The following is a 25,704-nucleotide window of genomic DNA, read 5'->3' as shown; positions in this document are numbered from 1 at the left end:
TCACACTCCTTGAGACAGTTTTAAGAAGGGATCTTTTCAATATATACAGGAAAAAATAATATGTCTTAACAGGTCTTCAAATGTTCAGGATCTTGAATTTTGTATTTTTATGTATTCTGCCAATCACAGCACTACTCCCAATAACTCATGATCAATTATAATTACTTTACCACAACTGGGAGAAGGGTCTTCTTACGGACAAATGCTGAGTGAATGCATTCTTCATTCAGTTGAGATTTAAAGAAACGTGTCAGACAAAGTAAAATGAAACACAGCAGACAGTTTACCACATTCACATTTTATTTTCCATGTCTTCACGCCTAGCTCTGATGTTCTGCGTTACAATCAACTTAAAAAGGACTCGCTATTTCCACCTTTTCACCTCCAAACCAACATAAAAATAAAAGCAGCCCAGCACCATGTCGACAAAATCTGCTGCAGACAAACACATTTATAATATGACACCACAAACATTTCCCATACATACACACACACACACACACACACACCGATACCCACACACAGAGCAATGACTTCCCCTGATTTGTAACATGGTCATGGGTTAAATTGGAAAAGGAAGTAGCGGGGGGGAGACAGAGAAAGAGGAATGAAAAAAGGTTAAGAGGGAAAACGAGGATGAGAAAGTGATTGGGGAGAGTGAGAGAAGATAATCAAATTGAAAGAAGAAACACACAGTAAGAGCATTAGCTGAGCTGAATAATGGAATAACTTAAACTCCTTGAGCACAGACACACTCCCAAGCGCACACACACACACACAAATATCTCATATACATACAGGATGCATCCCAGAAACAATACTTAATAAATTACAAAATAAAAACAACAGAAAATAGCCATGCACTAGCTGTACAAATTGAAACAGCAACTCATCTCATCTCCACGAACCAAAAAAAAAAAAAGAGAGTAAATCCAACAATCTACTTTATACTGTCAATACGAAGCACCATCTGTTTTCATGAATGGGTCTCCACTAAGTAAACTCACAAAAAAAATGTACACACAGACTGGAGGGAGGTACACAAGGAAAATATAATTCCACTAGAGTACTTTTTTAAACATCACAGCAAGGTTACGATCAGCGTCGGGCTGAGCTCGGAGAACTTAAAAACTAATCAGGGGAAGTTTGCAGACTGTGATATGTCGTAAAGTGACTCCGTCTTTGTTCTGCGTGGTGTTTCTCCAAAGTGCAAAAGGGTTTTCTGCACTCTGCAGCTCATGCGTCTTCTTCATCACTGCTGCGTCTAAACCTTTTAATACTGTCTATTGTGAAAAGCAATGGGAACACCTACAGCGCGTGTGGATTCTATCATATTTTACCGCTTGTGTTCATGTGAGCAAGAAACCAAACCTGTTTTAGTTTGCTTTAGTTGTGTGTTCAAACATCTCAATAAAGACATTGTACATTCTACATGATGCTTACAGTGTCTGTTTTGGCTAAAGCGAGGCGAACAGCACACGCGTGATCAGACCGAGAGCACTGTGGCAGAAGAGGAGTGGGACACAGGGGAGAGGAAGTGAGGGCGTGTCGTCACGTCTGAGCAGGTTTTTTACATTATATACCTGATGATGACTGGGGTTAGCCAGCAGCTACATGAGGAAAAGGGGCAGTTTGGTTTAACCTACATCCCATCCAACCATCACATTGAGGCCGAAGGGAGGAAAAGGAGAAGGAGGGAGGATGTAAGGAAGAAATGAAGGAAGAACAAATATAAATCAGGAAGGAAGGAAGGAGCAAACCAAGAAAAGGAGTAAAACATTTAAGTAGAGGACACGAGTGAAGAAAAGAAGAAAGGAAATTAGACGGCAGGTTGTTTGGATCTCTGAGCTGCTCAGTGGGACAGATCTAGAATCCTGTGATCACCAGGGTTGTTTGAATTTAAACACAGTGTTACAGGTAAGACGGGATTCTAACACTGCACCTAAAGAAGCTGATGGCTCTAGTTCACTACAGCCTCGGCAGGCGGCTTCACGGACACGTGGGCAGGGAGAAAAGTGGAGAGAGGGTTCAAGTTAAGGACTGGTGGTGCCTGCTGTTTGCTGCTGTGGTTCAACTACAGTGGATCTCAGAGGATAAATAGTGTCTGAGGTCAGGGGTCACAGTTCATGAAGGTTATAGTGTGACAGCTAATGGTGAGAACATTCATTGAGATCCACCTTGAATCTTAGTCAGGGCTCATATCAGCCTTACTGAGGGGAAAGGCCATTAGAGTGCCCCACCCTCAGCAGCAGGTGGGCCAACAAACTCCATCCATCAGGGGAAAGAGCACCCGACTGGTGTCAAAGCAGCGTACGTACCATGATAGTGTCTACATAACTGTATTAGGTGTGAATCTACATGATAAGTGTGAATTAACCTGTGTTTTTTTTTTGGATCAGCAAACAGTCTGAGTACTGAATGGTTATAAGCTCAAACCGCCGGGTGCTGAAAGGGTGGACACCTCAGCGTTAGTCCCTGTGATTCATCTCGGAGTCTGACAGATGATCATGATGTTCCGGGTTCTTGAGGACTTCGCTGCCGAGCTCGTTTTCGGCCTCGGTGTCCTCATCATTGCTCTCTGCACTGTAGTCTATTGCCTCCAGAAAGGATGGCTCGTCCTCCTCCATCACGTAGGTAGTGGAGCAGCTGCTGGAGGATAAAATAACAGAGCGTGAACACAGTTGCCACGGGGAGTTAATGATCTGCATATGACTGTCACAAAGAAACGTCTTCATCTACATCACTTCAGCTTCTCAGGACTAAAGAGAAGCAGGATGATGCCTCTGCATATTTTGACTTACTAATTGTATTCCTGAATGTGTTACTTACTGTGTTACTACTCCACATTCTGCATTTATGGTTTTTGAAAATGTTATGTTGAGATGTATATTTCTTGAAACATGGCAGATACGAAATGTAAACCTGTTTATTTCGTTACACTTTATGCCACTAGGCTCTAAACTGTTGAATGTATCTTTGTTTTTTCACATTGTCAGAGGAAATAACAGTTAAAATTCGTGAAGTTTAATTTTCTGTTGAATAAATGTTTCAGCTCTAAATAATAACTGAAATACAATAGAAGCCATCATACACTGAATCTACCTCACAATTCATATTAAAATATGTTTTAAAATCATAACAAAACCGGGGGTTAATAACAAACTGCGCCTGTGTGCTCTGACTGGGGAGGCTGTTTTTTTCCTGTGGGTCTTAATGGTTAAATGGTCGCTGGTTCTTTGAGGTTTTAGTGGCTTTAGTGGGTTTTTAATGGTGTTAATGGTCTGAAATGTGATCCCAGGGAGATAGTCGATCAGGGGACTCAGACAATGAGCTCCCACCAACTTTAGCAGTGCCCGAGTGCAAGACAAGGGGGGGAGAGGGAGGGAGAGAGGGAGGGAAATTGTGTGTCAGTGTATGTACAGTAAATGTGTTTATCGTTGTTGTGTAATGATGTGGATGGGCAGCGATAAATACTAAGAGTTTTTCGTTTACGTATCACTTTGTTTGTGATACGTTTACTAATTCCACCAACTTGAGTCGTGTATATAGACTCCACATTAATGTTTAGATATATAGACTTACGATAAAACGTTTAAACTTTAACATATACGCATCTATTTCCGTATTCCTTACACTCTGGCAAAAACACACCCCTGCCCGTATCAGCCCTTTTACGCACTCCGAGACACCCAGTTATTCGCAGACGCCTCCCAATGGCCAAGATATTGTTGTGATGACCTATTAAACGGTAAGTGGTACCATACCAAGCCCCACACATAAAGCCATAACTCCGGGATGAGAGTAACCAATCCCAAAGGGCCCTCACTCACACAAACACGCACACAGACACACACACACACACGCACACACTTCTGGAGTCCCTTAATGATCAGACACATAAATGATAAATGGGTATATCAATATGAGAGTAGCGCAGGTTGGTAAGAGAGAGAGACTGGGAGACACAAAGAGAAAGAGACATGAGCATTAAGTGGTTTTGAGTACGAAGCCATACTTCCAAATAAACTGCTTTAACAAATCTGTGATGGAGAGAACGCTGACGTCTTTAAAGTAAAAAGCAATTAAGATCGCAGTTTGGGTTTGGCAAAGTTTAATAATTTATTGGTGGTGTCGGACTGTAGAAAAATTTGATCTGTGTGGATTCAATATTTCTGAGAAGGGAATTTCCAACACAAGTGATCAGATATGTGGAAGACTCAGAACTAAATCTGAGTTTCGATTTATTGATTTAGATAGTGATTTTCCTCATTTATTTTGTAACCCTTATGTTCTGTCTTGGTTCCTTCTCGCTACATTAAAAGCTACAAAAACATAACGTTTGTTTTTAAACCTGATACTTTACATCTGTTCACAAATTTGATCAAGCATAATGTGTGACAAAGGACATTTGGTATCAATGAATAAATAACAACAACAACACGCATTTGAAGTAGTGCATCAGGTAATAAAGATATTCAATCCTCTCACCTGTGAAGCAGAATTTTTCCTTTTTTCCATTATATTGTTTATTTTCTGATAAATTACTTGCCACCACTATTTTAAAAGCATATGGAAGAAATAATAGACCACAAAAAAATGTTGTGATGATGAGGTTTTTTTCTGAGAGTTCTCTTTACTTTGTTAAAGACAATAGAGATAAAAAAAGAGACAAGAGCATTAAGCTCAAATCAAGATGAAAGCTCTAATTGATGATTGTTGATACAAAGCAAACATGATGGAACGAGACATAGAACCAACGTGGGAAGGATGTACTGTACTACTGGTTTGACTTGTGTGATAAGTGTTTGTCTCACAGCTTAACTGAATAAATTAAATGTTGCCATCCCTTGAATACACTGGCACTTGAGTGGATGAGGATTCGCTCCGACACTGACGAGGTATATTTCATTATTCCTAACACTCTGCACAGGAAGGCAGGACACTTGTTTGCATGCTCCGTGTGCATTTAACCTACCTACCAGTAAAAACTCCACTGTGGAGGTGAGAATATAGAAAAGAAGATGTTGGGGCTGTTTTACACGCTATCTTAAAGAAATGATGACTCTGCTGACAACGTTATATAACCACTCTCCTCCCATCAAGCATTTTAAATACCTTCATCACACATGGTCATTGATAGAATTTCAATGATGCTCACAGCAGCCGTGCACAAACGCAGGCCTTCACTTGTCTCTCGAATGTGAAGAGGAGAGCTGCAGTGACAGTCACGCCATTCAGTATCAGAGCCGACAGGGATGTGTCTGGCGGTAATGAGGGTGTTTTGTACCAAAAAAAAAAGAAAACACCCTCTCTCTATTTCCCAAGTAGTATGAGTATAAGGAATAGAAAACACTTTATTTCTTAGATCGCAGCTATGTTGGGAAGGTTACATGAGGATAACAACACAACAGATGAACGGCTGAGAAATAAAACGCTCTGACATCTGCAGTTTTACCTTGACTTGTTTCTATGGCATCATTATATTCCTCAACTGTGAGTTTTCTAAGCTTTGAAAGACATCACTCTTCCACTGAAAAATCTCCCAGCGTCTGTGTGCACCTGCTTGAACCAAGGCTGCTACTTTGTACGAACATGGTAAAAGGATTATAACATTTGAACTGGAAAACGTACAGTCTATAACACCAAGCATTTGTTTTGGGATGCAGAGGAGGCTGCTCGATCTTGTCTCTTTCAGCTTGACCTACAGTATAGAATGTGATATTGACTCGTTACCTCCGATTTCAGCTGCATTTTTTTGATGTGAGCAGAAGATTTACACAACAATTACTAAACAGATATCCATGAAACTTTCTGGGTGAAGGTGGCAAAGTAACCAAGAAGGGTGTTTGTTGACTTTGTACAAAGCAGCTGTCTAAAACTATTACAATAAATCTGATAACTGATAACCTGCCACCTGAATCAGGAAGTGAAAGCACCACAGCTGTAGACTGTACAACTTTGGCTGTCCACCATTCTGCACACTCTCTTCTTGCCAGAAGATCATAAAAATGTCATCACAGGTAAGAAAGCACGATTTATTTATACGGACATGATTGGAATGGACGAGGTAAATGTTACCACATAAAAAGTGACAGCCCTAGCTTTAACTGTGTGCTGTGATATGTATGTGACTCTACTACATGCTCCACAGTACTAACCTGACCACTTTAGTCTGTGTCCCAATGATGTCACCCTCCAAATCCAGCAGGTGTTGGTGGTTGCGGATGCTCGTCAGCCGCTTCAGCCTCAGCAGGGCCACGCAGAACTGAGCTCCCATCTCCTCCAGCTCTCTGGTGCCGATCTGAAGCCCCTGGAGAGAACATGCACATCAAAGAGATTCAAACACAATGTATTCACACAAAAACATCTCAAACGCATACACTTGCATGTGCTATATGTGCACATGTCCAATACACAGCTGCAGTCAAAAAATAATTCCAAAGCTTCAACAGCAGGCTACTTTAAAAAGGCTGCTGTGGTTTTCCATAGCTGCTCTGGAGCCTGGGGACGGAGCCACTGTCCATCTTCAAACACCCCAATTTTCAATGCTGGAAAGGAAACTTTGCATTAAGGAACATGATCAAATATTTCGGTTGCATTGGGGACACATTCAAACGCATACCTACAACCCTAACAAAGTCTCCACTGCACTGTTCAATCCCAGTACAGCAGCAAAGTTTGAGGCCACCCCTACTTTCTCGTTGTGGTCTCAAGACTTTTTGACCCTGCTGAAATTTATCACACACACACACACACAAGCTAACCCCCAACTCAACTATAACACTTTCATGTTCCCTTTTCCCCAGAGCAGAGCTTGGAACATCTAAACTTGGCCTGGCTACAGAGACATGCAGCCACAGTTCAGTTCACATTGGTTCCTGCACATCTGGACAAATAATTTCACTAAAACCAGTGGGGGGTGCTAATCAGAGCCAAAATGGACTTCCGTGAGATATTTTAGAAACTGGGAAAATTCATTCGTAAGCAAATCAGCTTTTATGTAAAGACACTGAGAGAGAAAGAAAGATAAAAAGGTCAAAGGGAAAGAGGAGAAACAACAGAGATGAAAGAAGAGAAAAGACTGCAGCTCCATCTGCTGGACACTAGGAGATCAATTGGGGCACCTCCCTCTCATTTACAGGGGGGGGGGGGGGGAGTAAAACAAAAAGACAGAATAAAACAATATAAACCTAGAAATACATTGTCTACACAATGTTAAGATTTTAATACTATGGCTTACTTATTTGCATATGAAAATAGTAAACTTCCTTAAAACAAATACAATTTACAGTTAATTAAAAAAGCTCTACAACAGAAAGTCTTTAAGTTCATGTTTATTGTAATGAACTGCATTACATTAAAGAGGCAAAGCAAACCTTACCTTATATTTGCCTTGGTCACAGCCACAGAGCGTGCTCTCCATGGTGTAACTGCGTTGTACTCCGATCTCTCTCCATACAACGACACGAGCGGTCGACTCTTTAGAGCGCTCCACAACAAAACTGCAGCTCCCCATGCTGAAGGCCGGGGCGATCTGAGAGAGGATCTTAGGGAGAGCCTGCGACGCAAATGAAAATGTGTGTTAGGTGCATTGGGGGAAGAAGATAAAGTTCATTTTTAGAGTCGGGACAAATAACGGAGTCCAACACAAACTGGCTTATGTACAGAGCTGTTCCTTGGGAAAGAGGTAGTATTGACAGGTACAGCTGTACATGCACATCCATTATTGACCTCTCTCTTGGACTGCACTCTACTCAGTGAAAACTATATTTTCTATATATGTTTTTGCATTGAAAAATCCAGGTGCTCTGATTGTAATATGAGTAAATAAAAGTTATCTGATTGTAATGAGACTCAGTTCAAGTTAATTAATATTCAGTGATAGGAGATGAGTAATTTGATATGAAGGAGGCGATTCTAAGGAAGTGAAAATGAGAGATGTGTGTGTGTGTGTGTGTGTGTGTGTGTGTGTGTGTGTGTGTGTGTGTGTGTGTGTTGTGTGTATTCACCCTGTAACCAAGGTCCTCCTGTAGGTCGCTAGACGAAGCACTGATATTGGACTGCCAGACCGTCTCCTTCACACTGCAGCCGTACATAAACACGTTTTTCTTTCTGGAATGGCCGTGGTAGTCACAGAACACCTGCACATACACACAGACACACACAAATATTAATACATACAAAAGAGGCAGATAAAGAAAGAAGTGACTTTAGGATGTAATTAATTTTTCACTAGGCCAGCACAGGCAGCTGTTAATTGTTACAGCAAGAATGTTGTGATTTACTTATTTACAACTGATTTTGTGCAGCAGAACAGGAGAAATGTCATCAGCATTCAAGTCAGAAAGTCGTCCCATAACTTCCAGAATGAAAGATGATGAGGCACATTGCAAAAATGCCCCAAAGTAATTTAAGTTTAGTTAATAAGAGGTCATACCAGTGGTGCCCTCTGTATGTGTGCAAGGTACTGCAGCAGGCCCTTCGTGTGGAAGATGGTGGGGTGGAGCTCAAGATTGGGGCTCTGCCACTGGCGATTCAAATCCTCTCCACTCAGAGAACAGCGATGGCTACAGAGTGAATTAGAACAGAATAGAGAATCCTTCATGACAAGATTTTGTGCGTTGTGACTGTTGCACAGGTCCAGCTTCAGCCGGTGTATGATTCAATTTGAAAGCTGTTTTTCACTTACTTTCCATTTACAACTCCATCAGGGTTGAGCATGGGGATTATCTTGAAGATGTAGGCCTCCCTCAGGCTGGCTGCCTGCGAGCTGGTGCCCATCAGGAACTCCAGCGTGCCTTTCATTACCCAGCTGGCATTGGTCTCTCCAGGGTGCACCCTGGCCGACAAGAAGATCAATGGACGATTCCCTAAAGAGGGCGACAGAGCGAGACCACAGCAACAGAATATGATTCTTTAATTCAAAGTTTTTCAGAGCAGAGAAACAGTAGTGATGGACTTAAGTGTAGAGCGTAATGGCATTCTCGGAGATTACAGAATCACCTTATGTTCTTGCATTATGTAGAGAAATTGTGGATTTCTTAGAAAACTATTGGAAAACCAGCCAAGAACAAAGCATGACAAATTGTTTGTCTGTTTCTACAAAGGCCTGGAGTAGGTTTTAGTACCTAATGACATATTGCACCAGTGTCCAGATTTCACTTAACATCTGAAAATAGGTAAGATTGTTTCACTGTTGATCCAATTTTGACAATTAAAATAATGCTGCTGAGATCGTTCTGGTCACCAGCGACAGTGATGCTTAGCAAATGTGTGGACACATTTACTGAGGTCGACACTGATTTACTCACTAAACTGACAGATGTGATCATTGGAGTTGGACTCCGGCATGGCAGTGATGGTGAGAAGGGGGCAGCCGTTTCCCCCCAGGGTTTCACACAGGACGTCCTGTCTCAGGTAGATCTTTGTGGTCCTCAAAGCCTCCAGTTTGGACAGGTGCATCTGAGGATACAAAAACAGTATTATCTTCCATTTAACTCCCTTCTCTCTTGGGTTCTCGACACTTTATTGTTGCATTACTGCAGTGGCTGTGTATAAGGCCACTTGTGATTCAGTCTCAGATTCTCTATCAGTTCTTGGATTTTAAGCAGATCTGCATTGTCACTTGAGATAAACACAAACAAAATGTAATTATAATAACATGATAATAAGAGTTTACAGTAGTTTGAGAGCACAACTTAGATTCAAGGACATATACTGTAAATGATAAAACAATGAAAACAGACTCTGGGTTTTAGAGGATTAGCTGCTGGTGATAGAGAAAGAATGACTGTAGGAGCAAATTAAAAACCCAATTATTATGTTTCAGGGCATAATAATAGAGTATGATGAGAATTGACATTTATGCAGGAAGAAGAAAACTACCAAACAATGGCTTTGTTATACTACCTTAAGAGTGGAATATGTGTAAGGGTAATGATAGGCAAAGTAGCAGACATCATCCTTATGGCTGAAGTTTGTGCTGAAGGTCAATGTATAGTAGGATTTTCCTTTCTGACCGCCGGCTGCAATGGAGCTCCTTGCAAAATGATTCCTGTAGAAAAGGAGAAACACTTCATGAGTAAATATTGCACAATATAACAACCGTAATTCTATAAAACACTTATTGGGCACTTTAGTAAGTGCACTTGTTCTATGTTTTGCTACTCAATAACCTGTCATACATCATTTTAAGTGTCTAGTGTTATTATTCTGCCATTGTGATGCATATGAATGGGGAAAACAAACACTGCTATAACATAAAATATAATATTCAGGCATTACGTTTATCGTTGAACAGTTGTACTGAATTTACATTAGATTGGTACGATGCATGAACACTTTCGCTCCCTGTGAATATTACACTGATACCCACATCAACTGTATCTGTACCTACTTGTAATAACAGATGTCTGATCCTGTTCTGACCCAACGAGGCCTCCCACTAATCGCCTCCTGGACAGAGTACATCAGCACCTGCATGCCTACACATACACACACACAGAGACAGGCAATGCAACAAAGATTTTAGAAAAAGTGTGCTGTCGGATGATCAAATAACACATTGTGCTAGTTTGAGGCTTTTTAGCAGTAGGTCAAAAGTTATGGGTTAATTCAGTTTTATTTACATACAATATACACATGTGCTGTTGGTCAGATGGAGAATGAAAAGCTGTTGGGTGTTGTTGTGCATCTCACCATAGTTGAACTGGCTGTTTGACTTCTCAGAGTTGATGATGTTGAAGCGGTAAGTAGTTCCGACACGCATGCCGCTCACCTCAAAGTAGAACCACTGGTGGTAGTGATTACTGTTGATGTCTGAATTCAGCACCAGGTCATACTCGTGTCTGGAAACACACCACAACAAAAACTCTAAATGTTGGATCAAACATTATTTTCAGTCTGATTTCAAAAAAAGATAGGTAAGTTGCAAGTTAAATATGATCAAAGCTGATAGTAACTTCACATGCATGGATTGTGATAAAAGGTGATTTAATATTTGATTTAATCAACACATACACACAGAAATGTGGAACTTTCATGCAAACTTACTTCCTAACTTGAACGGCCTTCCTGAGGTTGCCAGACTCAAACTGGGAGTTGAACTTTAGCGATTCACCGTCGTCTTCAATCACCGGACAACTGAAGCATGATGAGGAGCAAATGACACTCTTTAAGAAGTCATTAACCTTCTCAAGATGTAGATGATCAATTGAGCTAATGTGAAACGTGAATGTCACAGCTCTCACAAACTGTAGCTCCATTTATTCTGAGTGATGTTTAGGTCAGAGACCCAGTAAGAGGAACTTACCTGAGGATGTCCAGGTCATAAACGACTTTATCCAGGATATCATTAGGATGAATCATCCTCTCAATGTCCTGGAATATCTTAGACCTGCATGGATAGACCCACAGACAAACTTAATGCACACAATGGATACGGTTAATAAATGAGGATAAATGCAATAAGCTAGAAGAAATGTCTTTCCCTGCCTCCATAACCCTTGATTCATAACAAAGTTAAATGTATAAAGTGTACCTCACAGACTGCAAAGCCAGTCCAAAAATATACCTACAGCCCATGATTGCATTAAAGGTTTTACAGATTGAACTTGGTAAATGGACTGCATGTCCACATGGACGATGCAGCATCAGCTCAATAACGAATTCAGTGTCTTGCTCAAGGAAACTAGGACCTGGGGATCGTACTGCAAACCAAGTGCAGTCCGCAGCTGCACATTCTCTTTAAGCCAGTGTAATTCAAAAGCTCAGAAATGTTTTAAAATGTTCTAAAAACCAATATCTGGTATGTAAAACATTACTGCACACTACAGGTATTCTCTTTTTTCCACCTTAATTCTACTTGTTTTTATTCCATAGCCCCTAATGTATACCCATGTTTTTATGCCAATTGGTTTCCCCCAGTTTCATTGAAATATCTCACCTCTGTACACCATAAACTCTCTCCACGAGGGGTTCTCTAAATGTTGGGGCTACATGGCCAAAGTAGTCTGGATAAGCCACTTCAGCGTACTGAGGTACAGAGTGTGTTCCCTTCACCATCTCCACGTAGAGGTCAGGGTCGTGCAGTGAGAGGAGCAGCGCCGTGTCTGGCACTTCCAGGACTGCTCCTTCCCCTCCTTCATCATCAGCTCCCTCTGACCCACAATCTGAACCCCAGTTACTGCCACTGCCTCCTCCCACGCGACGTGTCACGATACCTCCCAACAGCAGAGGAGACTGTATGAGTCTAGTGGCATTGATGGGAGATCCTGCTTGTTTGCCTCCCTTTATTCCTTCTCCGGCATTAAAAGCCCCCTCCTGCTCTAGAGATACACACTCCAACACATGTACTAGTTCCTGTTCAATCCTCTGCTCTTGAGAGGGAGGACTGGTGAGGGAGGACAAGGTCGCATGTCCATCTGGGGAAGGAACGTGGGCCTCTTCTTTTTTGTCTTGGTCCTTGATGAGGTGGACTGTGTTCAGTTCAAGCGGAGGTTGAGATGCAGGGGGAGAGGGAGTGGAAGCGGAGGGGGGTGGCTGAGTGTGTTGTCCTTTGGTAGAGCTGCCATCCCCCTGAGAACTCAGTTTGGGGACATGCTTTGGTGACAGGGACTGAGCTGTGGGCACGATGATTGGCCGAGGGGATCGACTTGAGGATGATGAGGATGAAGAAGCACTCTTGGTGCTTTCAAAGTTATACTCCTGTAGGAAAAAGACTTATTGAGGTCTTGGACAGTGACCATCATCTTGCATTAAATATATACAGTATTAATTTGTCTTAGTATATATTACATGTTAAACTGTACCAAAAAATGCATTTATTGTGCCGATTAATTGTCAAATACTTCCGACTGACCAAACGACCTTCGTATAGTATTAGCAGACAAGCCTGTTGAAATACTCTTGGTTTAAATCTATGTTTAGGAGATTTTGCTGCTAGGTGTTATCAATATATACACAAAACACTGACCTGAAAGTCCTCAGACAGCTCCAGGAAGAATCTCTCATAGACTCTTAACTCCTCGAATGGACGACTCTGACTCTTTTTGGGATGTAGCTTGTTTAGGTCCGTCTCTATGTCATCATTCTGATTGACAGGACACATACAGCAGAAAACAAACATATCAAAACTTGTATGTAGGTTAAGTCAGACTTTTGCTCCCCCACACCCCATATAAATGCAGAGCAATGTTTTGATTTAATCAGAAATGCAGATCAGGCATGGTTGACATGTCTGACTTGATGTGAAAGTGTTGTGGTTGGTGAGTTATGACTGCCCTCTGCTGGAAACATAACTGAGTGCAACCAGACACGTCAACACAACAATCAAACACGTCTGGGAAAATCTGTCCTCAAATGACACTATCTGTGGAGATTCAGCATTGTATAATTAAAGTGAGTAGTGTGGCTGTAATATTAAGTACTAAATTATTCACAAAATGGCTGAAGCTTTATCAAATTACCTATTTATAATTGAAAACCATCAAGCCAACTGGGGCCAATTATTATCACACATCACAATCCTTTGTGAATTAGAATGTTATTGTGATGTTTATGACGTAAATCAATCAGACGTACACTCTGTGATGTCTCTATAATGCCACTGTCATACAGAGGAAAGAGACTCGCACACTTTAAACAGTGAGTGTAACAGATGATGCTGTCATGTCAAATATGATGTGTGAGTGTGAGTCTTACCGTGGAGCTATGATTCTTCTCATCCTCTTCATTCTCACTATCGTTCTCTGTGTCTGCCTCCGTCTCGTCGTTATCATCACTTTCATCCACTACATCATCCACTGGGAACAAAACACACAAACACACAAGCTGTTAAGTGACCGTCTTCAGATTTATTCAATGGTTTACTTTTACTTCACGCAAACTGGGAATTTTGTTGGTTTGAAAATATGCATAAGGTCGGCACATAACCAGTCTCACAGAGTCTGATTTGACAGGAACAGAGAAAATGTTAACAAAAAGGAATGAGCAGCCATGATCAAGAGATGAGTGGGAGAGAGTGAATAAAGAAGAAATTCTAATCATTGTAGTATTTCTTCCAACACATCGAGTTGTTCTCACTGAGAAGTCAGTGTAATCACAGCAGCTTACAATCGTACACTGTTCTCCATGGTTGGTTGAATGACATCACTGACACAATGTTGGGAATACAGATGAGTTAACACGTCTTTGTGCGAAGGCTGAGGTCATTACGGGTTGCTGTTGCCAAATAGAACCTTCAAAATTCTGGCATATATCGTTTTTTAAGGAGTTCCTGATATATTTTAACACTGTAAAAGGGGAAATTCAATACAATAAACTGTATATAAAAGGTGGACGATGCATCTTCCTCAAATTATCCAGATATCAAGCAGAAATATGCTAGAAATGAGTGCTGCCATCTTGCACATATGGAGCCAGAATCTGCAGTGTATGGATGGAGCTGCAGTATCAAGCCCCTGTATTTATAGCATCAAATAGCAAAATAAATTCATCTTTGAGAAAAGATATTTGATGTGAACTTTGACATTTAATTTTGGTCCATATCCCCATCCACAAACATGGAGGAGACCTATACTGCAGCCAGTGACCATGTATTGATCCCAGCGCTTTGGCTTCACTTTTGGGGAGCGTTGATGTTGTTTATCTTTATATTCAGTAAATGGTAAGTATAAAAATTTGAAAAAGATTGAAGGAAGAGGAAAGAGGCTCAAATATCTTACCAGTCAGCCTGTGGACTCAATGAGGACAGCAAATTAGTTGAGAGCAGTGAAAGTATGTGTGAGCAAGCAAGCACTATGCAATGGGCACTGGGCATCCTTCTTACGTCTTTATTACTAACACATGTCGTGTGTTAGTTTAGTGGAGTTAGATCATGACGTGAGGTGAATGAGAAAGCAGAAGTGAGTGAGTCTATGTAAGCTGAGGATGAAGTTGTGTCTTACGTACGTCTTACCCTTCTGTAAGGGCTTGTTGTTGCGCTGATGACTTGTTTTTCCTGTAAGGCACATTGTGTGCAGCAGTGTCATGAGTGTTGCCATTAACTATTTACTCGATCTAGGGAAGTAAGCAGTATTTATATATGTTTGTGTGTCTGTGTGTGTGTGTGTGAGAGTTTGTCTTGTTCATATGAAGTATACTGCAAAATGTGTGTGTCTGTTTCTGCATAGGAATCAATGTTAGGGATATACATACACAGTGACAAGCTAGGGCATACTCTGGTGAACCGTATGTGAGTGCGTTTGTGTGTGTGTGGGTGGGTGAGTGAGTGTGCGTGTGAGTGTGTGTATGTGTGAGCGTGGGAGTGTGAGTGAGTGTGTACCCACCCCCAGCAGGCTGACTGTACAGCTGTGCCACAGGTCCTGCAGCAGGAATGTGTGGCAGCTGGTAGTTAAAGGCTGATTTGATGGTGGGCAGAGGCAGACGGTTCTTCGGAAAACATTTCCTCATGATGATACTCGAGGTGTTAACCAGAGGATCCAGGGTCCGCACCGGGAGACACTCCTAGAAAATAAAAACCCCAAAGGAAGAGGAGAGTGTCAGTGTGTATGTGCAGCACTTACTTTATGTGTCACATGCTTTAATTGCTTGCCATTTGTGTGTCATCCTCTCACTCACAGTGGATGAGTTGTAGAGGATCCTCATGCCATCTGCTTCTATGAACGCCTTCCTGCCGAGCTTGATGTTGATGATGTTTCTGATGCAGACCAGAAACCCTTTGCGAATCAGCATGTGGCGATGCCGTGTGTCATTGCGATGCCAATCCAGGTACAGAGTAAGCAAGGCGGGCACGTGTCTGCCGTCCACTGCACGGCGAGCATTAGTTTCTGCACAGGGACGTGGAAGAAGACAAGGAGAAAGCATTGATAGCACCTTACAACTGTGGGATGGGATGAAGAGAAAAGCGTGGTAGGAAAGTAAAACAATAGAGTGAAGGGAGGATAATGGGTTAAATAAGTTGAATACATTTATGCTGAATGATGAATTGCGATTTATGCTTTAGAGAAACTGTGGAAAAGTAAAGGATTCATGAGGTGAAAGACGGCCGCAGGGAGCTAAACACCATCTAAAGATCACTATGTTTTACAAAATTCAAAGCTACAAAGCAAATTACTCACTGGATTTGAGCAGTGCTCCCAGTGCGTCCAGAGCTACCCTGTTGATTTACAAACAAGGGAAACATCAGTTACATTGTCTGTTGAAAAAACATCAACGACAGATATTATAAAACTTCCTCTGAAAGAGGTCCGGGAGCTGTAGCCTGTGGATGTCACACTAGTTTGTTATAACAGAACAAACACAACATTCATGCCGATTCATTAACACAGACAGACACTCACTTGAGCAGGCTGGTGTTCTTTTTGCTGTACGGTGCAATGATCTTGAACATGAGCTCCACCACTCCATTCTTCCCCAAAGAAATAGCATTCACTGCTGCACATATAAAAACACAAAACTAATGTGAGATATCGGATCACACCTACTAGTGAATTATCATTGCTAGCACATTAACAGGATTTATCCGTTTGAGATTCAATTGTATTTTTGGACAGTAGGTTACTTGAACTTTAATACAGAAGGATAACATTTTTAGAAATGTATTTTCAGGTTTAAAGTTACTCACAGTTGGTGGAATAAACCCTGAGAACCTGAAGGCAGGGCAGAAGAAGTTTGATGTTCTGTAGGTTCTGTTTCATCAAGTCGACTGTGGCGTTCATTGCTCCGGACAAACGGGCCTTCACACCAAACTTTCTGTCTGAACAGAGAGGCTGCAATGTTAGTGTGCATCAAATAACCATTTTCCATGTTATTGTCTCCCTCCTTTCAGCTTCCCAAGAAGTTGTTTACCACCTGTAGCCCTAAAGGCTGTTTGCAAGCATGTAAACAATGTGCAATTTAAAAGGTATCATATTGAAGGAAACCTTTTGTTTAAAACAAGTCTAAGTGCTATATGACTGCTGTGAAAGTATCATAAAGCTCAAACCACAAGAGAAATGCACAGAGCCTGTATTCATAATCTGTGCCTAAAATGAGCCATTAGCACTTCTGTAATTTCGTGAGGTCAGAACTATTAGATTACTATCTCGATTGATTAGTTGTTAATCCAGTGTGTATGTCGGTGGGCTCTGTGGTTACATCAAGCTTACCTTTTGGGCCAACCTTAGCCAGCAGTGAGTGAAGCTGCAGCATGAGTTCCTCACTGGGGGGAAACTCTTTACTGGCATTGTTCATAATCTGGAACAATATTCCCGTTCCGCCTTTAGACACAAACACTCCCACCCTGCGAGCTCTGCCTACAATGAAAAACCACCAATAATATGTCAAATGCGGTAAACCCTCATTCAAGATGGAAGCACTTGGCCAGTAGACTTCATTACCTAACCAGCAAAATGTACAATATTGCTATTCTTTCACCTATTCTATCACCATCTATTCACCATTTACTATTGGCATATTTATATTTTTTATAATATAACATATTTACTACATGAAATAAATGTAAAAGAAAGATGGTAAATCAGCTCATCAAAACTCAGCTCACCCACAGTCAGCAGCTCACTGAGAATGTACAGGATGTTGAGTGTGGTCTGGACATCTCTGGAGTTCTGTCAAAGTTACAAACAGTAAACTTGTTAAATACGTTTAGAATCAATTGTAGGATTTTGAACATTAACTTATTTTTGCCTCTCGAGAAAAGGAAAGTCACTGATCCCAGCGGTGCAGTCTGATCCTAAATCAATCACACTGATCAATGTGACACCAGTTGTTGAGTTTGCTGCAGCTGGCAATGTCAGAGGTTGACAACCTCCACGACTTTAAAGCTGACACTGACGAAGATCATCATTGATACACTCAGATAATTTAAAACTTTGCAAAGAAATTTTTTTTTTATGCTTTTATACTAGTTATTATTCAATACGTAATTCAATCAAAATCTGATGGTTTCATGTTTTGCAATTGCTATTGGACAATAACATAATAAGTCTACTCAAAATCCTAACACATGGCTCATACATGCCAGGCATAGTTTTGTCATCTTAAGAGTCATGTCCCAAGAGTCACATTTCAAGCTGTGTTGATGAGTGAGCTGACCTCCAGTGAAGACAGGATGACCTCCATGCCACTGGAGCCTTTGGACATCACCTCTTTTCCGCTCTTCTCTATAACATGAAATACATGAAATATAATATTATTATATTATTACATTTAATTATGTGCCAATACCAGAAGTCCAGGGTCACTGGACGCTAGAAAGGTTCTGCTGTATTTCACAATAGAAAACAAATCTTTAAAGCACAGTGTGGATTTGTCAAATATTAAATTCTGCAGACAAGCTTGGACATTCTCCTCTTAGAAAACAAGGCATGAAGTAGGTTAAAAGTTCATCTTAGAAACTTTTACTCATCTTACTTCTCTTTCTCCTTTCTTCACCTCCCCACCTCTTTCAGCCTCGTGCTTTCCCTGTAATTTAAGATCTGAGAGATTCCAGACCTCTTTAAAGAGGCCACACTGAGTCCTGAGACAAAGGCAAACTTGTCAATCACAAACACAGGAGGAGGTGGTGAAAAGATACTGATGTTATGTAACCTCTTAGAAATTAACCACAAAGATGATTGAGGATGATTGAGAAATGTGATTAAAGAACATACAAAAATTGAAGTTTTTCATGTTAACGTTTATACTAATGTCAGGTGACCCAGGACAGTGGTCTTATTCTCAGGCCTCTCTGAAAAGGATTCTTGATCTTAATGTGACTTCCTGATTAAATAAAAAATATTTAAAAATACAAATAATTAAGAGGGCTGTCAGATTTCTTGTACGGCAGCTCATATCTCAGGTTTCCCATCTGGAAGATTGTATAATTTGGTGATGAGTTTATACAGTTGAGGAGTTCATGGGCTTTATGTTGCACGCTCTCCTTAAAAACGAAGGCATCACAACAGCAGGGGAATAATGGAGATGAAGCATGCATCTTTCATGATTCATGATCGGTTTCTAAAATTCATGCACAACTGACATAAACACACACTATCTCTCCACACTAGCCCAAGTATGTGCATATCTGAGCATGTAAATGCACACACTTTGGTGCCCAGGGGAGCGGTGTCCTCTGAAAACATTTCTGTCATGCCAGACTTTTTAAAGCTCCTCGAAACAAACTGGCATTTCAATACTAATCCTCAAAGACTAGGCCGGCACTGGGTTATACATAGAACCAAAAATCTAATCTAAAAATAGTTTGCTACATCTTCAATTTACTCACTGAATTTTGCAAATGTTATTTGTCTTACTTTGAAACTGTATTTCACTTGTGTTCTAAAGTTGATGATTCATTTAAAAGTAAAGATGTTCTCAGCTAATTCTGCCAATTACTTGATGATGTTGCCCTTTAACTTTACTCTGTACATAATTGTTACTTTTGAGGGTAGAATTGAGTCATTAATCAGGTACAGACGATTACTAAAAGTACTGCAGATAAACTCACTTTCCATCCTAATCCAATCAAAGTGAAAAATGTTAAATGTTTGACACAGACAGGTGTCTATTGAATCTTATATTGTTTTCTAGTTTTAGTTTACTCTAGCACTCTATATAAATAAAGTATAAAAACATGAATTGCCACCCTAGGTAGATCCTAGGTAATACTGTAGTCTTTTAAGAAGATTTTGAAGGGACTACGATTAAATGCAACACTTCTCAAACAATTAAAATGCTGTGAGTATATTTTTCTCATTGCTCATACCTTGTGGGTCTGGGGAGACCACAGATTGACCGTATCTCCTGGTGTAGCGGTACTCCATTTCATAACAAAGGTCACCAAAGCATCTGTTTCCACAAATTCCAGGTTCACTGCGTCTGTAGCCCGAAAAGTTTACAGTGCGTGTCGACTTTGAATCTACCACTTAAGACGTTGATACTGTGCCTTATAAGGTAAATCTCTTCAAAAACTTCACTGGTATCTGTCTATCCCTCTAAGGCTCGAAATAAACTCCTCAACAAACCTGTCTGACTGTGGACAGACACACTGAGATCGGGGGCAGGACACTGTGAACCCGAGCACGCTACGAGAAAACTAAACCACATGCTGCCCCTATGGAGAACAAACAAAAGCACGAGGCACCTCTCCTCTTTCTCTCGACAGCCCTCTTTTTTCCCTCCTCAGCACTGGGGGTAAAAGGGGAGCAGCCAAACTCTCAGATGAAAACAGACACTGGATTTCTGACCGCAGAGGAGGGAGAAAGAAAGAACTGCTGTCTCTACGATTTATTTCCAAACAAAAGTGCCTGTGGTGTTTGGAGTGATTTTTTTTGTCCTCACCTTTTAATCAACCAAATATACAAGTTTGTTTACTACTTCTTACTTTTGTTTGTTCCCATCATCCTTGTTCTTTCTCTTGGTATTTCTTTCCTTCCCACTAAGCTCCTAAGACTAAGAACATGAGACAAGAGTACAGCAAAGTCCTTTGGGTGTATAGTTACAGTTACGGGTGGGGTGGTCATAGACCCCTACCCACTTCCCCAGACCAACGTCAGACTTATCCACATTTCATACTGTGCATTGACTGAACCAAATTCAATAACATGAGTCCTCTACCACATGACTCAAGTGAAAAAGCTTGTTGGAGCCTAAACTGGTATGGGGACATTTCTTGTCGTCTTGTTTTTGCTGCCTCTGTCCAGCACCTCAAGCTCATCAAGTTTGGACCTGCATGCTTTCATATACTCAGAGAAAAAATGTAAATGTATTACAAAAATAATTATTAATTTATAATGTAAAACATCAAAGAAAACCAATTCTTAAAGTGTTAGGAAATAATGCCTGCATCAGAGATTGCAAGTCATCCCTGCTCCTGTTGAAAAAGAAGGGTTAGAAGAATCTGTGACTACATTTGTGTTTCTCTCTGTTATAAATAGTGATACCGAACAATGCCTCCCTCTTCTGCTGCTGCTCTGATCTCCCCTCAAAGAGCAATCACGGGAAACATCACAGGAACCACTGCTGCACTTAACCACCTATAGCACGACATTGTCACTGAACATGCTTTGTAATGAATAAAATCAACTCAACACGACAAGCTGAGGCTTTGAAATAGTAAATCCTAGGGAAAGTCCATCAAGTCAGTCTCCTGGTGTTGGAGGACAGCCTCAACCCATACATTGGCTATCCTTACACAATCGCATCAAATAGATATCAGTGGATGATGTTGGAAAGAAGTGAAATGTAATGAAAAAACAAACCTGAATCTCTTACTGAACTGTCCACTGCTTCCTTTGAGATCGATTAAGAATGAATTCACTCACTCACTAAATGTGGTTGAGTTGCATTGTGGGTAATGGCACCATGAACTGGATTTTACAAGAAGAATGTGTGTTCTGTTGTTTTATTCTCAAGTCAATTTCATATGTAGCAAACACAAAGTTTTATTACTTTACACTTCAACTCACCTTATTATTTTGTTAAAGGGGCGTTTTCTACCGCACACATTTTGACTTTGTCACGGTCGAAAATCACAAGTGTAAACAACACAATGAGATACAGCTGAATTCCATTAAGCAGCTTCAGCTTCAGGGTCTTGGTATTTTTCATGCTGGCTCAATGTTACACTGTCACGTCTCATTTGGACACTTGAGCCATCGTTAATGTTGTGAGTAACACCTGTGCTTTTTCCTACTATGACAAGTCAAAATAGCTGCTGTGAAAAAAGCCTACTGCTATTTCAAGAAATGTTAATGAGGGTGCGATAATCCTAGAGCATAATAGACCTGAACCACTGCCAACAATGCAATTTGAGGCGTATGGTGTACTTCACTACAGTAGCAAATATGCAGTGGTGCTCAATATTTTACATTATTACACTGAAGTGTGTGTCTGTGTGTGTGTCCGTGTGTATGTCTGTGTGCGCATGCTCTCTCTCACCCTGCGTCTGTATGAGATGAAGTATCTTTGAGGTGACCTGTCGCGCTGTTTCGACATCCTTCAACATGGCCTCTCCACTCATCCTCTCCAGCTGGCCCAGAAGCATCAGTACCCTGGAGTTACTGGGAACACTGGAAATACACACATGGTTTTACCTTTAGAAAGAATGAACAGCTTCCTTTATTAATGTGCTAATGTAGTGAGAAAACAAAACAAAAACACTGTATATTCAAGCCTATCTGGAAAGATCAGAGATCAGCATAAGCAACACACCCAGCATAATGCGTCATGATGCAACATTCACAAACACAGAGAGGATGCTATAATACATTGGCATGTGCTACAAGAACATCATGATTTCCTGTTCTATGTCTATGATTATAAGAACAGAATGGATCCGATTTATTAGAGAGGTGAGTCAGAGTAGCTACCACTGTGTAACACTGCTGAACAAACATGAAGCAGCATCTCATATGTGCAAACGCTCTCATATGTTCACAGCACAGACTGTAAATAAAGATAGACGATGTGTCTCCAGTCTCTCCACTTCGACCCCCCATCCAGAACTGAAGCCAAAAGATTCTGCATATGAACGCTGCCATCTTGCTCATTGAAGGGTGAAGCAGTGCGGTCCCGCAGATGCATGCACATGTACTTTAATGTTATAGATCTGTCCATGTCTCTTCCACTAACATGGAGGAAGCAGGGTTTAAGGGCACCAGGTAGCAATCAAGACTTAACTTTTAAGGGAGCAATCATGTCGTCCATCTTTATAAATTGAACTAAAAAAAAAAATGTCCTTTTCTTGTAATATAGTGTAAAGCTAAAAACAATTATAAATTAACAATACATGTTAACAAGTAGTCTGAGTATGACTTAAAGAAGTCTGTTCAAATGAAGCTGTCTTGAGGCCGTATTCTCGTGCTTCACTATTTCTGGAATACTGACCAATTCTCCTGTCTTAGCGCAGTGGTGCTCAGATGGAAACACAAGGTTAGAGGTCAGTAGTTGGTACAGCAACAGCAAATAAGGGAGAGAGAATCAAAACTGTGATTGCACCCAGTGGAGCTGGGTTTCTCGTATGTCCTTATAAAGACAGAGGGAGAGAGGGAGAGAGACGGAGGAAAAGAGAGTGTGTGTGCCGAGACAGAAAAAGAGAAAACGAGAAAAATAGAAAGAATGATGTACAAAGTGATGCAAGAATGAAGAAAGGAAAACATAACAAGGGAGATGTACCGCCATTATGAAAACATTATATAATACCCACATGTGAACACAGATTATAGGTGGATACATGAAAAGGTTTTGCTAAGCGTAAATTCTGAATTAAATATGGGTGCTGTTATTTTTAGTCATGACAAAAACATACGGGTGGCTCCAGTGAGGACACCTAATTATCTCCACACTCCTGCACTCTCACTCAAACACGTGCATGCACACACACACTTTCTCTCTTTTCCACACACACATTGTGACAACACGATAACCAGTAAAGAAAGAAAGCGCAGGTGCAACTGAAGTAAAAACAGTACAAGGGCAGAGTGACCGCCGGGAGAGTGAAGGTAAGTGTGACAAAAAGGGAGAGGGAGCATTGTGTGAACAGATGATTGTGACAGAGCAGGTTTCACTCAGGAGCACATGCCGGGCTGCATGTGTGTGTTTGTGTGCACATGTGAAATTGCATCTGACTGTTCTGGGAACGGCAAAGAAACTCACCCTTTTTCTGAGGCCATTTTAGGTTTGTTCATTTTGACCAACTCAACAATTCATGACGTCTGCAAGAGAAAGAAAATAAAGACCTCACTTACAAAAATGAACAAACGTACATGTATCAAATGAATGTAGCAAAACCAGGTTTACCCCGTGTGTCTGTTGCAGCTTAGGCTGTAGTAGGAATAGATGATATCTGAAGTACCTGAAGCTGAGAATGTCTTGATCTGTGCATTTGCAGCAGCCCTGTAATAAACAAGTGACCTGTGCTGGGTGTACCTGCAGCTGCTTTATCCTGCAGCTGTCTCATCTTGACTGTATCACAACAGCACAACTATGGAGCACACACACAGTTTCTGCTGACTGATATTACACAACAAAAAGCTGCTGTCCTACATGCTGCAGATCCCAGGTGTCGGCAAACAAAAGAACTATGGACGAGGTAATCTGAACACAAGGTTATAAAAAGAATCACTCTGTGTTCAGAGAGGTAAAGTAAACTACAGTATCATTCAGCAAACATATGTGGCAACTGACTACAAGCTACAATTGAGTGTATTGGATTTTCACAGGGTTTTAAATGAGGTCAGACAGTGAATACAGAAGCATTAATGGGTTGAGATGAGTCATAAACAGAGCTGTTGTAAAAATGTGTGGCTGTAATTCACTAGTGGCAGATTGATTGTGTCATTGGACTGGTATCACGAGGTTATAGTGTGCTTAAAATCACAACGACAAACTAAACATTACAGGAAGACTGCCATTTCACAGAAAGGTGTTGGTGTTCTCTTCAGTTAAAAACAAGCTGTAAACTAAGACGGCTCTCCTTATCTCCTCAGTCAGGCTTTTCCAAACCTTGCACAAGTCCATCAGCCCTTTTCTTACCAGACAAGGGCTGAGGCCACACTTACATAGGAAGATCATGCATGTTTCTATACGCTAGCCAAACTGATAGAGTGTGACGGCTAGCTTACACCAGACAGATGGCAGCCTGCCCCCCCATGATAGCAACCCGACAGGGCTGCCTGTGCTGCACAAACCTGACTCCACAATCTAAACAAGGAAAGGTTCAGTGTGTACGATTCAGGTGACAGGGATCTATCGGCAGAAATTGAATATAAAATAATCCTAGTGATGTTTTCACTGTGTGTTTCATCTAAATTGTACGAATTGTTGTTATCTTCGCTCAAGAATGGGCCCTTTGTATTTAACTTCTTTATATCTACATCAGGGGTGGGTCCTCTCTATGGAGGCCGCCATGTTGTTTACAGTAGCACAAGGTGGACAAACTAAACACAGAAATTATACTATAAATATTGGCATAAATTGTATATAAAATAATCCTAGTGATGTCTTCACTGTGTGTTTTTTGTCTAAATAGTGCGACTTGGTGTTTTCTTCACCCTAGAATGGAACCTATATATTTAAATACTTTATATTTACATCAGGAGTGGGTCCTCTCTATGGAGGCCGCCATGTTGTTTACAGTAGCCCAGACTGGACAAACTAAACACCTTTTGAGTTTTTGTGACAACTGGAGGCTACCCTGGGTTCTCTGTGATGTTTTGGAGGTGAGAGGGGGGGGGGGGGGGGTAAGGGGTGCTCAGCTGCAACATGCTACCTCACCACTAGACTACACACACTGAACCTTTAAACAGGCTTCTGTCATGGCACCAAGCTGCGGGGGGGTGCGGGTGAGTGGAGGCTGTCACCTGCCCGCTGTTTAGCAAGATACACACCCAGGCTGCGCTGCTTATCCTCCCGGTTTTAAAGCTAGCTTGGGGCTGCACCTGCCTGGGGGAGCCGCCTTCCTGCGGGTTAGCTAGCAGCTGGATGTGATCGCAGGCAAAAAAGAGCTCACAGGCGGTGTTAGCTGAAGCTGTGCGCTGGGGTCGCATTGATAATGACGGGGGTCGTACGAACCTGCACGTAGAGGAAGTGTTGTCCCGGTCCGGGGGCTCCAGTGGTCCGGGATAACGGGGCTGGGGCTGCCGCTGCTGGAGCTGGGGCTGCTGCTGGAGCTGGAGCTGCTGGGGCTGGAGCTGGAGCTGCTGGGGCTGGAGCTGGAGCTGGAAC

At 41.4% G+C, this 25,704-nt stretch overlaps 1 protein-coding gene across 4 annotated transcripts; it reads right to left on the bottom strand.

Annotated features, from left to right (window-relative positions):
- Positions 1-282: 282 nt before the first annotated feature.
- agtpbp1 (ATP/GTP binding carboxypeptidase 1) lies at positions 283-25,650 on the bottom strand. 4 transcript variants are annotated; one of them, XM_061071673.1, is made up of 27 exons: positions 25,552-25,650; positions 23,635-23,693; positions 21,919-22,049; positions 18,094-18,161; positions 17,543-17,606; positions 17,148-17,294; positions 16,625-16,756; positions 16,341-16,434; positions 16,119-16,156; positions 15,619-15,827; positions 15,327-15,504; positions 14,957-14,998; positions 13,702-13,802; positions 12,974-13,090; positions 11,945-12,705; positions 11,312-11,395; positions 11,053-11,142; positions 10,699-10,847; positions 10,397-10,484; positions 9,910-10,054; positions 9,312-9,462; positions 8,690-8,870; positions 8,438-8,567; positions 8,010-8,141; positions 7,382-7,558; positions 6,159-6,310; positions 283-2,649 (listed from the first exon to the last, which is right to left on the bottom strand). In XM_061071673.1, the coding sequence occupies exons 2-27, from the start codon at positions 23,664-23,666 to the stop codon at positions 2,469-2,471; spliced, it is 3,774 nt and encodes a 1,257-aa protein (XP_060927656.1). In that variant the 5' UTR covers positions 23,667-23,693; positions 25,552-25,650; the 3' UTR covers positions 283-2,468. The 4 variants fall into 4 exon arrangements, with proteins under 4 accessions (XP_060927656.1, XP_060927657.1, XP_060927658.1 ...); XM_061071674.1 differs by having other exon boundaries at positions 283-2,646; XM_061071675.1 differs by lacking the exon at positions 14,957-14,998.
- Between the last annotated feature and the right edge of the window lie 54 nt (positions 25,651-25,704).

The sequence above is a fragment of the Limanda limanda genome, chromosome 5 (assembly GCF_963576545.1).
Source record: "Limanda limanda chromosome 5, fLimLim1.1, whole genome shotgun sequence".
Classification (NCBI taxonomy): Eukaryota; Metazoa; Chordata; class Actinopteri; order Pleuronectiformes; family Pleuronectidae; genus Limanda; species Limanda limanda.
This window is presented reverse-complemented; position numbering and strand designations above follow the sequence as displayed.